Source organism: Vulpes lagopus, chromosome 7 (assembly GCF_018345385.1).
Source record: "Vulpes lagopus strain Blue_001 chromosome 7, ASM1834538v1, whole genome shotgun sequence".
In the NCBI taxonomy this organism is placed as follows: Eukaryota; Metazoa; Chordata; class Mammalia; order Carnivora; family Canidae; genus Vulpes; species Vulpes lagopus.
Genome location: NC_054830.1, coordinates 29,649,259 through 29,661,960, shown reverse-complemented (window position 1 = coordinate 29,661,960; position 12,702 = coordinate 29,649,259). Strand labels below are relative to the sequence as shown.

Below are 12,702 nucleotides of genomic sequence, written 5' to 3'. Positions count from 1 at the left end.
ACATCTTGGCTGTTGTAAATAATGCTGCAATGAACATAGGGGTGCAGATATATCTTCAAAACAGTGATTTCCTTTCCTTCCTTCCTATATACTCAGATGTGGAATTACTAGATCATGTGATAGTTCTATTTTTGACTGAGGAGCCTTCATACTATTCTCCACAGTGCCTGCACCAGTTTGCATTCCCACCAACAGTGCACAAAGGTTTCCCTTCTCTCCACATCCTCACCAATGTTTGTTGCCTTTTTGATACTAGCCATTCTGACAGGTGTGAGGTGGTATCTCATTGTGGTTTTGATTTGTATTTTCCTGATGCTTAGTGATGTTTTTACATATCTTTTGGCCATCTGTAGGTCTTCTTCAGAAAAATGTCTATTCAAATCCTCTGCCCATTTTTTAATGGTTTGGCTATGGAGTTTTATGACTTCTATTTTTCTGTTATCTATTTTTAGATAGATGGTTTGCAAACATATTCTCCCATTCTATAGGTTGCCTTTTCATTTGGCTGTGCAGAAGCTTTTTAGTTTGATGTAGTCCCATGTGTCTCTTTTTGCTTTTGTTGCTTGTACTTTTAGTGTTATATCAAAAAAAAAGTCATTGCCAAAGCCAATGTCAAAGAGCTTTTTCCCTGTATTTTCTTCTAGGATTTTTACAGTTTCAGGGCTTATCTTTAATCCATTTTGAGCTCATTTTTTAATAAGACTCCAATTTCATTCTTTTGCATGTGAATATCCAGTTTTCCCCAACACCATTTATTGAAGAGGCTATTCTTCCCCTTTGTGTATCTTTGGCTCCCCTGTCAAAAAAATTAGTTGACCATATATGCAAGGGTTTATTTCTGGGCTGTCAGTTCTGTTCTCTTTGCCTCTGTGTCTGTTTTCATGCCAGTACCATATAACTTTGATTACTATAGCTTTGTTATGAAGTTTAAAATCAGTAATTGTGATGCGTCCATCTTCATTCTTTATCAGGATTACTTTGATTATTTGGGTCTTCGGTGGTTCCATATAAATTTTAGGATTGTTTTTTCTTTTATATTTCTGTGAAAATTGCCATTGAAAATTTGATAGGGATAACATTGAATCTCTAGGCAACTTGTGGTAGTCTGGACATTTTAAAGATATTAATTCTTCCAATCCATGAATACAGGGTATCTTTCCACTGATTTGTGTTTTCTTTCATTTCTTTCATCAATGTCTTCTCCTTTAACAATGTTTTGTAATTTGTTTCCTCAGTTAATACACAAATACTTAAGTTAACATGAACATCTATAATTGTAAGCTGGAAATTGAGTCACGTAAGAACATTTAGCACTGAGAAAGACAGACATTTACAAGGCACCTGGTTTTCATAGAAGTTTGTGTGCATTATTCAGGAGCTCCAAACCTAAGTGCTTACAAGAGAGATAGGTACCACAAATTAGAGATGTGGACAGGTGAGTGCCTGCCCCACCAGAGGAAGAAGCTGTTACTTGGCACTCACCAATTAATGCCAGTTGTTCCAAATTTTTAAAAGAATTGTGTTATAAAACTCTCCTAACTTTGAAAATGCTGGAAAATAGTTCAAAATCTTAAATTGTGAGCCAAACAAAAGGTCTAGAAACTGGGCCTTATAGCCACCAGTTTGTACATTTTTACCATTTCACAATAAATGAGCCAAACAATAACCCCCAACAATACCCCATCCCCCTTAGTAGTCAGCGCTGAAAAGCAGGACTTCTCCTAAGGTCACATTGATCATGGTAGTTGTTCTTCTAAAATGGACAGTTTCCTCCTGCTAGAGATTTGATTTGATGGTGTCAGCATATGAGGTTCCCGTCACTTCATGACATGTCTTCTTTTAGGCCTGATGGAATTGGAACTGTGACTGTTGAAGAGAAGGAACGTTTTGAAGAAATCAAAGAGAGACTCCGAGTTCTGCTGGAAAATCAGATTACACATTTTAGGTAAGGATCTGGGGCTGAGAGGTTTATTAGGACGGTGACACTGAGAAGTAGCAAATAAAGAGCTTGATTTTCTAAAACTGTGAACCTATTAGAGACACACTGGAGATTAAGAAATAACTAAATGGAAATGGAAACCAGTAGGACAGGGTTCCACAGCAGCCAGGAGACTTTGCAGTCTTAAATGTATTTTATTTCCACTGAAAGGACAGAGCCCTTCTTGTGCAAGCTGACCCTGGTCAGCAGTCTATTCTTTTTTTTTTTTTTTTAAGATTTTATTTATTTATTTGACAGAGAGAGAGCATGAGCAGGGAGAGCTGCCAAGGGAAAAGGTGAAGCAGGCTCCACACGGAGCAGGGAGCACAATGCCAGACTCAATCCCAGGACCCTAAGATCAGTATCTGAGCCAAAGGCAGATGCTTCACCGACTAAGCCACCCAAGTGTCCCATCAGTCTATTATTTTAAAATCTATTACAGGGTGCCTGGGTGGCTCAGTCAGTGAAGCATCTGCCTTTGGCTCAGATCCTGATCTCAGGGTCCTGGGATCAAGTCTGGCATCGGGCTCCCTGCTCTGTGTGGAGCCTGCTTCTCCCTCTACTCCTCCCCTTGCTCGTGCTCTCTCTCACTCACTCTGTCTTTCTCTCTCTCAAATAAATAAAATCTAAAAAAAAAAATCTATTACAAAGTTGAAGGTGAAGTTTCTTCAAGGTTCCTAAATCAGTGAAAAATCCTAGGAATCAGATCACATGAACAGAGAAGGAAGGCAATGGTACCCACACGAGAATCCCCACTTTCTCCCTTACTTCAGAAAAGGATTAGCTGTCTATGAAGGGAAAGAAAGAAGCTTAGATCAGCCTTGGCAGACTGACTCTTCCCCATACACATGCAAGACAGCAAGCAAGTCCAAGGCTTCATCCTTGAGCATATAGCCCACTGCTCCCTTGCAGCAAATCAGGCATTTGTAATGCAGCACTGGTGGTTCTGGATTAAAGGTCCTGAAATAGTAATTCAAAAATAGTAAGAACATTTACAATAATGTAATAAATAATTCATTTTTATTAAACATTTCCTATGGGTCAAGATATAGGACTAGAGGCTAGTTAGGCATTAACTCATTTTTTTGTGCCCAGAACAACTCAGCAAGGTAGTTATTATAACTCTCATTAAATAAAAAGTAAGCCAAGGCTGAGAGAGGGAAGAACTTGCACCAGACCACCCAGCCCAACACCTGCATAGGTCATAGTCTGAGTTTAGGTAGCTTCTGCTGGTCCCTTTGTACCATGAGAACAGTGTCTCTAAGGGTCCGTGACAGCCTGAAATAGTCAACGGAACTCTTAGGAATCCACAACATAGTTCCATCTGTGCCTTCAACATCCTCCTAGACAAATTTTTATTGATTGCATACCATATACAAGAGATATTGCCAATAACAATTAAAAACCACAGTCAAGGAAGGATACTTAGCAAAAGCATGAATTTGCTCGAAATACAGTCTTTCATTTTCTGTAGTGGTCCTTTGGAGACTTGAGTGTGTTTGGATTTCACCCTGTTTCAACTAATATTTTTTTTTAATTGCTGGTCTCTAAAATCATATAGAAGGTCACATGTGAGCTAACAAATGGTTTTCCTTCACAATAGAAATCTAAACAGAGCCTTATGTCATCACTCTAAATATTCTTTTCTGCTGCAGACATTTGCAGAGTCTCTCTTTAGTCATTATTCACACATACACATATATACATTATATACACACATATATGGTGTGAACTCAGATTAACATAACACAACGTGACAAAATAAAAAGCATTTTCTGTTCCTCAGAAAGAGTTGCTATAGGAATCAAATTGCAGCATATTTCATGCTAAAATGTAATATATTTGGGCAACCTGAAGAATTTTCTCTTTTTTAGGTATTGCTTTCCATTTGGTCGACCTGAAGGTGCTTTAAAAGCTACTTTATCACTCTTGGAAAGGGTAAGAATGAAAGTAAAAGGCAGATTACATATATACAGACATGAATATGATCGTAAAGAAATATTGTGGTTGAATGACCTAGTTTGTCATTTTTCAAGGCTTCGTTTACCATTCATCAAATACCAGAATAAATGTGAGGAAACTGCCAAAATTCTAGATATTTTATCTCCAGACTCCCAAATAGTTAGCATATATTGAAGATATGTTCCTGGCCCTTCCTCGATTCATAGATGGGCTTTGCCATCCTAACTGTGCTTTACAGTTCTGTGTTTTCTTTTTAAGGATGGCTCTCAATCAATACTAAGTCAAAAAGGAGGCATTCACAACTCATTTTAAACTCAAGCTCTTTAAGAAATAAAATGAGTAACACATTTGTTTGAACCATCATAATAATCTTTTTTTTTCCGCCTTAAGGTTTTGATGAAAGATATTGTGACCCCCGTACCACAAGAGGAGGTAAAAACAGTCATCCGGAAATGTCTAGAGCAGGCTGCTTTAGTCAACTATTCCCGGCTATCAGAATATGCTAAAATCGAAGGTAAGGCTCCCTTCTGCCCCCAGTTTTTTATTTAAATTTTGGTATGGCTCCCTGGGGAAGAGTCTGTCTTTTCTAACGGGCACCAGAAAACAGTGGTCCATCTGAGTATGTTAAATTGAAACTTGAAAGCACTTGAAATGTGAAAGCTTCCTTGGCTGTGGCCAAATAAATGAATTAAGAACAGGGGCTCCAGGGAACAGTCTTTGTAGGGGAAGAATACTGAATATAGGATGTTATCAGATAACTAAGGTCCTTCTGAGAGTCTGTGTTGGCATTAAGTTTGCTCTGTGACTAATGTTTTCCTATGAAAGAGTTCTGTAGGATTGTTACCTTCTCTAAATAGAGGAAAACAAAGCACTTTGTTGTCCACTGTTGATAGCTTTGGAGGTAGAACAAGCATGGAATGAAACAACATCAAGATTTTGCTTAACTCTTTCTTGCCCCTTGAAAGTATCTTGTCTTTTGGTAACATTTCAACCTCGATGGCAGGTTAGTGTCCAGCTATCTCTGATGGCTCCTGGTTTGCTTTAGATCTCATTCATTCTTGTTGCTCCAGACCTAGGATGGTTGTTACCACTGCCCTCTCAAGTTTTAGGGAAGCAGGCACTGATGACCAAGTAATCACCCAAAAGGCACTTTGAGTAAACTCTACTTGAGAAGATATGGTTCTTTGGGACCTATTCATTTGCAAAGGTATTAATCACTTTTCATTGTTACCCTGTTGGCTGCTATAGGGTGATTTGAAAACCACACCCAACTTGACCAGTGGTGTAAGTGTATAAATGTGGAAGTTCTGTGTGCAAAACTCAATGTGTCCGCATTCTGGAATCTGATGTTCTCTCACATGTGAAACACCTGACTAAAACCAGCAAATGCCCATTGTCTGCCTTCAGGACTTGACTGGGGGGAAAAAAAGGCTTAACCAACCACCAAAACCCTATCACTTACCCTGCCGAAGTCCTTGTTTCCTTAGAGAATTAGGTTAAGATCATGTCAAATCGCAGTGTTCTGTACATTACATGTCCTCCCTCTCTCAATTTTGTCTGTCTGACAATGCAAATTGTGTACCAGTGGTAATGAATTCATTGCTATGCACCCAGGGAGAAACACTTAAGAATTGGGCACTAAAAGGATGTTTATCAACTCTTGACTTGGTAATGAGTGACAAAAATAGAGGAACAAGAAGATCATTAAAGGGCTGTTAGCAAATAATTGTTCTAGCATTTACCTTCCCAGGACATAATGATTGGTTGTATTTGGTAAAGTCAACCAGGTACCTACCTAATAATTCTAGGCAAGGCCAGAGATGGGATGGGATCAAGAAACGTTCGGTTGCCATGGCTGCTGCCTCGTAGGCCTTGGTCTAGCTATTACTAGTCTTTTGGTAAGATCTGCTCTCTTCTTTCAGATAAATATATCCAAAAACAAACTTTAAGATCTGTAAGTAAAAATGCATTCATTTCCAAAGTAGATCAGCTGATCTGTAATTTCCTTTTGTGCCTCAATTCTTCTTGGTTGTGTTAATTATCTTTTGCACTGTGACTTTTAGGTCTGGGGATTCTTTGAAGAAACCAATCTTTTTTTTTTCCAACTCTCTTTTCAGAGAAGTACCTCATTCCACACTACCTGCTCTCTTCCGCTTCTCTCCTTCCTTGTCCGTGATTGGCTCAGCCACTTTTTGACGTTACCTCTGCAAAAGTGGCTGTGACACCAATTTCAAAGCATGCTGGGATTGTTAATTCAGACAACCCAACATCCTCTGGCTGCATGTATCAGGTTTTCTTTCATGAACATAGTCCACCGTAGGCTGAGACAGTGCAGCTTTGAAGATATTACTACCAAACAACTTTCTTTTACAAGGTTCCGATCCTATGCTCAGAAAAGAAATCTTACATTTTCACATTTGGGCCCCTCTGTGAGCACTAACAGCTTAGTCCCCTGAGAATTTTGGAAAGAAGTTGTAGTGATATTGCTGGAGACTATGTTTATGAAGAAATACCTCAAGAGCCTTAGATACTAAAGTCTGAAATCCTTAGTATCTTGGAGCCTTAAATCAATGAAATTCTGTTTCCCTTTACTCATGATGTTTTTGGTCATTGTACTCTTGCAAACAATTCTAAAGAGACGTGTAAAATCATGGTCACAATCTCTCTCGTGACTCACGGCATGCTGAATGGTTAATCCAGTAGATCTCCAATTTTGAAACTCCTTTTTCTTTTATCCTGTGTTTATCCCAAAATACTCTGTGGCTATTTTCCTTTGAGCTAATGTAACGTATTCCTCTAACCTATGACCTTTAACCTCTTTACCTCTGACCTAAGCCTCTTGCATGCCCAAATCCTCTTTTATAGGGAAAAAGAGAGAAATGTATGAGCATCCTGTCTTCTGCTTGGCCTCCCAAGTGATGGATTTAACCATTCGTGAGTACCTACCACCTCCTCGCCATGCTGTCTTCACTCTTTCTGTTTTCATTATTTCAAGAAAATCCAGATCCAAACCAACTCACTCTCCTTGCTTCAAGTTTTTTAGCATTGGCTTGTCTGTTGATTCTGTCTGTGAAACCCAGTGTGAGAAGTCCAGTCACTTTTTATCAGCCTAAAACAGGTTAGACAATTAAGCCATTTGTTTGTGATAAACTCAGATTTGTCCGTAAGTTTTTCAGTTCTTCTCTGTCTGTGACCTGAATGCATTTTTACTTTGCTTGTGTGTAACCCCAATTTGTAAAGTGCTTGTCACTGGTACACAATCAAAAGGTAGCCGCTAGGCCGGGAGCAATGCGTTAGGTGTCAGATAAAGGACAGTGGGGGCAAAATCATGCCTTCTTTTCCATGTTTAAGATGTCAAACTATTTTGGGTGTATGATCACACAAGGTGGTCCATTCTCTGTAAAAACTAGATCTTATATGCCTCCTGTCTGTTCTCTTTCAAGCTGGGAAGCTTTTCCTTGTTCTCTCTGGAGATTTTGACTTGTCCTTGTCCTATAAGCTCTGGCTAGAACATATGACTTAATTGTCACTTGGAGAGTTCGTGTATGTTTCATAGCTTGATTTCACATTAAACTTAATTTTACTAATTTTCTATTTGTGCAGCATTTTCCACCTCTGTGAAGGAGCCTTTTTTTGCTGGCCCCCACACTTCGGGGCGGTGGGAACCCAAGGGCAACCTTTTCCTTCCAATATCATGTATCACACATAAGTGGGGGGCATTTTGGTCCATTTGCTCATTAATCCTGCATATGTGTTCTTGTTTCTCTCTCTCTTCTCTCCTTGTTGTGCTCTCTCTTTCAAATAGAGAATCAAAAGGACGCAGGTGAACCAACTGTATTATGCATTATAAACTATCAGGACTGTTGAGTTATATTGAGTTTCTGTTTTTGTTTTTGTTTTTTAAGAGCTCCTTAACGTATGGACTCCCAAAGACTGATGTGGAGTTGCAATGATACTTAAGGAGTTAATTTGTGCTGTCTAACTATATCTCTTGCCCATTAGATGTTGACCTCGATAGAGCAGAATTTCTATAAAGGCATAAGCTTTGAAGGAACAGAATTCTGGTTAGCTGCGGGGCTTCATTTCATCTTTGGTTTCAGTATTCGGTGATTTGGCCTCATGTGCTTAAAAAAAAGTTACTGAACCAAACTACTCTTTCTCTTTGTTTTTCATTCCTTTTTTCTGTTTTCTGCCCTACTGAGAAGTTTGTGTTCTTTGATGAATGTTTATCAGCCAAGACAGAGAGAAGTTGTGTCCGTGTTGTTCTTGTACGTATCGTGTGATGAGACAGGATGCACGCAAAGGATGGCTGAGCAGAGGCTGTTGCTGGAAGTTTCATGAGAGGAAAGATCTTAGAGAATTCTCTGGCTTTGGAAATTTTCTTCTTGTTTGGTCCTCAAACTTCTGAGCATATTTTGAGGAAAGCTTTAATGTGAAACTTTAATAAGTACATACTATTGATCATTGTTTTTTAAGTCAAAAAAATCCTCAAAAGATAATTATCATTTTATCAAAGTTAAACAAATTTCATTTAATCAAAGTTAAATGCATTTCAGATCAATTCAGAAAGCAGTTTTGTGCACATGCCAAGCATCAAGCTAGCAATTGGTATTGGAAGACTCACAAACCTATGTTCAAAACACGTGAGCCTTTCTCCCCCTGAAAGAGAAGGTATGCATTCATCCATCCATCCATCCATCCATTCATCCATTCATTCATTTATTCATTCACTCATTGGACAAGTGCTTAGTGGGAGCCTACCATATGCCAGGTACAGTTGTGAAAGTCAAGGACTAGTAAATAAGAAGGAAATAGCTGTTAACCTAATGGAGCATCTATCCAAATGGGTGTATAAGTGTAAATTACAAATTCAGTACATAGCAACACCAATTCATAGAGTCATGTGTAAGAGTGCATTATCAGAAAACTATGGAACTTTTCACTAGGGCAGTGAGCTAGAATGCATCTTGAAAGATAAATCAGAATCAGTGAAAGGGAGCTGTGGAAAGTGGAAGGGCATCCAAGATAGAATATTATGTGCAAATGCATAAAACTGTATAGCTAATAAAAATAGGTAATTCTTTTTAAAAAAAAGTCAATTCGTATTCAATGTGTATTATGTGCCCAGTATGACTATAAGGGCTTTTTATGTATTAATTCATTTAATTCTCAAAAACTCTTATGAGATAGATACTACTATTATTCCCATTTTAGAGATGAGCAATCCGAAGCACAGGCTAAATAACACATTCCTAGAAGATTAAGTGATAGAGCCAGAATCTGAGCCCAGACAGAGGCCACACGCTTAAGTACAAGGTACAGCAATGGGTGCTAATGTTGGCAATGTATGTAGGAGGCAAGATCTCATATATACCTTAATAACAGGGTTCAGACTGTATCTCATGGTCTAGAGGTTCTTAACCTGGAATCTATGCCAGTGTTTGCATGCATATAGATTTTTACAAGGGAAAAACTCCACAGGTCTCACTTCCAAAGGTGAAGGCTTTTTAAGTAAGGGAGCAGCTTAGTAATTTGCACTCCAAAAAATCATACTGTCCATACTATGATAGACAGAATGGACTGGGTGGCAGGAAGAGTGTAAAACTAGACCTAAAAGGTTAAGGTCAAAGCAGAGATGGGTTTGAAGCTTGGGATGTCCAAGGCCTCTTCAAGGCAAAGCAGACCTAAGCTACAATCATCATCCTAATTGCTTCTTTCCTGACTTGTAAATCTTTTTTCTTACTCTTCCCTTCCCTCTTCAATTTCCTGACAGGGAACAAAACACAAACACGCAGATGGGTATGCAAAGCCAACTGATGGAGGTGGCAGGGCACAGTTGGAGTCACCTGTGTAAATTGGGGTGGAGCTACTGAGTCCTTTAGACAAGCTGTGCTTCAAAAAACTATGGGACTCTGCACATGGCAGTTTGGTGGACTTATGCTTTCTGTCTGGTGGCATTATTAGAAATTAAATGTTCTGTTTAATTACAGTATCTTTTTTGAAAAAAAGATGTAAAAGGCTGCTACTCCATGAAAGAAAAGCTGTGACTCCTGCAAATGAATTCTATCATTTTAAATACATTTCACTTAAACTGTCACACGTTCTGAACCCAGTAAGCTCTGAGAAAGTCTACACTACTATTGCTGTTTTGCTTCAATTCTTGGCTAAATACTTGCATAATTTTCTAAGCATCATAAGGATTCTACTGGAACTTGAAATAAAACAATTTTTCCTTCAAATATGTCAAGGATTTATATAATTAGATAGATAGATGATAGATAGATAGATAGATAGATGATAGATAGATAGATAGATAGATAGATAGATAGATAGATAGATAACCAGCCCACCTATGGGCCCAAGCACTATGCTGAGGACTTTACATGGAGAATCTAATTCAATCTGTACTTTAGTCCTATAAATAAGGCTTCATTATTGCCCCTTTTACAGATTCAGAGAGGATAAGTGACTTTCTCAAGCAGGATTTGAACCTAGATCTTTCTTAATTCAAACATCATCCCTTTTTTGTTTCTTTCCACTGTGCAGCCTTTCCAACTTGGATAGTATCCATTCATTAAGTAGCTAAGTTCAAAAGTATCTACAATTTTTGATCCAGAAAGACCACAAAAACAAGCAAACAAAAAACAGAGCAGTCCTTTCTAGGACCAGATCGTTGTCAAAATCCTTTCATTGAGAAGTCTTTCTGAGCAGCTGAGATTCTTTAAGATTGCCAAAGGACTGAGGACTTGTTTTTTTGCTACAGTTGAGAGAGACCTGCTAGAGCAAGCCAAATGCATCCAAAGGAGTGCCACGCAGATTCTGTAGTCAACCCTTTGTATCTTCTCCTATCTCCAGTCAAACTTCTTATAGGTCCAAGGTCCTGCACATATTCAGAACCCTCCTGCCCCACCCCTAGGCTGCCTTATCTTTCAGCCACAAGATAGTGGCTCCACCCACAATCCATTAACTGGAATGAGTTTTCAATATGACAGCTGTTGATGCCCAGTATTCACATGTTAGCATCCTTTATGTACAACTCACAGAAAACACTACTTCAGAACCAGCCTAAGCACTCAGGATTGTTACACCAAAAAAAAAAACTTACATCACGATTTTGGTTCCAATGAGTCTCTTAACTTCTTTAACCCTCATTATTATTTTCTGTAAAAGGGGCTGATAATGGTTCCTCCCCCAAAAAAGTTGCTGGAAAGATCAAAACACATATTCCAAATAAAGCTTTGAGCACACTGCCTGGCACATAGTAAATATTCATTATATAATTTAGCTGTTATTATTTATCTTATTTAAAAAGGAACTTCTAAAACCAGATGTGTAGTATAGATATATTATTTGATTTTGGAAATAGAATATAAAACACAACTTCTCAAACTTCCGTGTTCACACAAATCTCTGAGAATCTTATTAAAACATAGGTTCTGATTTGGTAGGTGTTGGGTGGGACTTGGAAATCTGCATTTCCAAGAGGCTCCCACATGATGCTAAAGCTACTGACCCAGTGATTGCAATTAGGATGTCAATAAAATCTAGGGGGTAGACGATTTTTCCTTTTATCATAAACCTCAAAATAAAGCATTGCAATAAAGCTCTGCATATATTTGTTAAATACCCACTAAGTTTCAGGAGCTCTGACAGGGACCAGAGCCACAAGCGAAAGCAGTCATGATGCCTACCTGGGAGCTTATGACAGGGTAGAGAACACAAGTGTAAAACAAGTAATGACATTCCGCTGACTATGGTAAAGGGAAATGTAAGGTGCTACAGGAATGCAGCACAGGAGATTTTACCTAAGCCAGGGTCTTTGATGCATTCCCAGAACGAGATGTCTTTGACTCCTGGGAGTCAAAGATTAGTGACTCAGGAAGAACTGTCTGGGGTGTTCCTGTCCTTCCTAAAGTATTTGCCTCTGTTGATCATCCTTCCAGATGTCCCAATATCCTGCCCCAGAGAGCTTGTGGTCATATACAGGAAAGCTTATTTGGGAACTGCTTGGATATTTAATAATTAAAAGCAAGATTCTTACTATAGCCAGTGACAAAACAAAAACAAAAACACAAAAAACTTAAGCAAGGAAAGGGGATCTTTGCACCATATAGCTGGGAATGCATGGATACAGGATAAAGAATTTTAGTGTGTTTTGATCTCTCCAACTGCTGACAGGCTTCTTTAATGTGACTGGGAGTCATGATAAGGGGGTTGAGAGAAACATGGGTAGAGATGGCACCAGCTTTTATCGTAGCAAACAATCCTAGAGGAAAAAGAATTTTCCTTTCCAGGCAGTTGTGTAATATTCCAGAGTAGGGCCTCATTGGCCCAGCTTGGGTCACATGTTAATCCCTGAGCCAATCATATTTCCCCTGATGGCATAGGGTGCTGTGGTTGGCCTGGCTTGCCTCATATGACTGCCCTTGTACTTGTAGGAGTTATTGCTTGATATTCCCATCAGAACCATTTGGAGCAGAGAGGCAATTCTCCTGAGGAAGTTTACTGTACCTGCGTGAATAACAGATGTCTACCCTGTATCCATCCAAAATTTAGTTCATTTTTCTTAGGTGCAGTAGTTCAGTCTTAAGGGCAAAGCATGATTTGGGATACAAAGATACCAAATTGGAGAAGAAACATACTATAATGACATTATTTCTTTCTTGTTGATACAATCTAATTTAAATAAAAAGTACCTTAAATTATCTTAAATCATTTTCAATTGCATCAAGATACCCAAAGTTGTTCTCTGGTTTGGAAGT

General features: G+C 38.7%; 1 protein-coding gene across 14 annotated transcripts in view; it reads left to right on the top strand.

The window, feature by feature from the left end:
- CADPS (calcium dependent secretion activator) overlaps nt 1-12,702 on the top strand; it is a 459,187-nt gene that overhangs the window by 337,713 nt on the left and 108,772 nt on the right. For 7 of the 14 annotated variants that reach the window (XM_041764525.1, XM_041764524.1, XM_041764523.1 and 4 more), the window contains exons 14-18: nt 1,844-1,945; nt 3,853-3,916; nt 4,331-4,454; nt 6,806-6,874; nt 7,746-7,763. In XM_041764525.1, coding sequence (XP_041620459.1) covers nt 1,844-1,945; nt 3,853-3,916; nt 4,331-4,454; nt 6,806-6,874; nt 7,746-7,763 — 377 coding nt within the window. The remainder of the gene's footprint in view (nt 1-1,843; nt 1,946-3,852; nt 3,917-4,330; nt 4,455-6,805; nt 6,875-7,745; nt 7,764-12,702) is intronic. The other 7 variants (XM_041764526.1, XM_041764527.1, XM_041764522.1 and 4 more) reach the window with 2 other exon arrangements.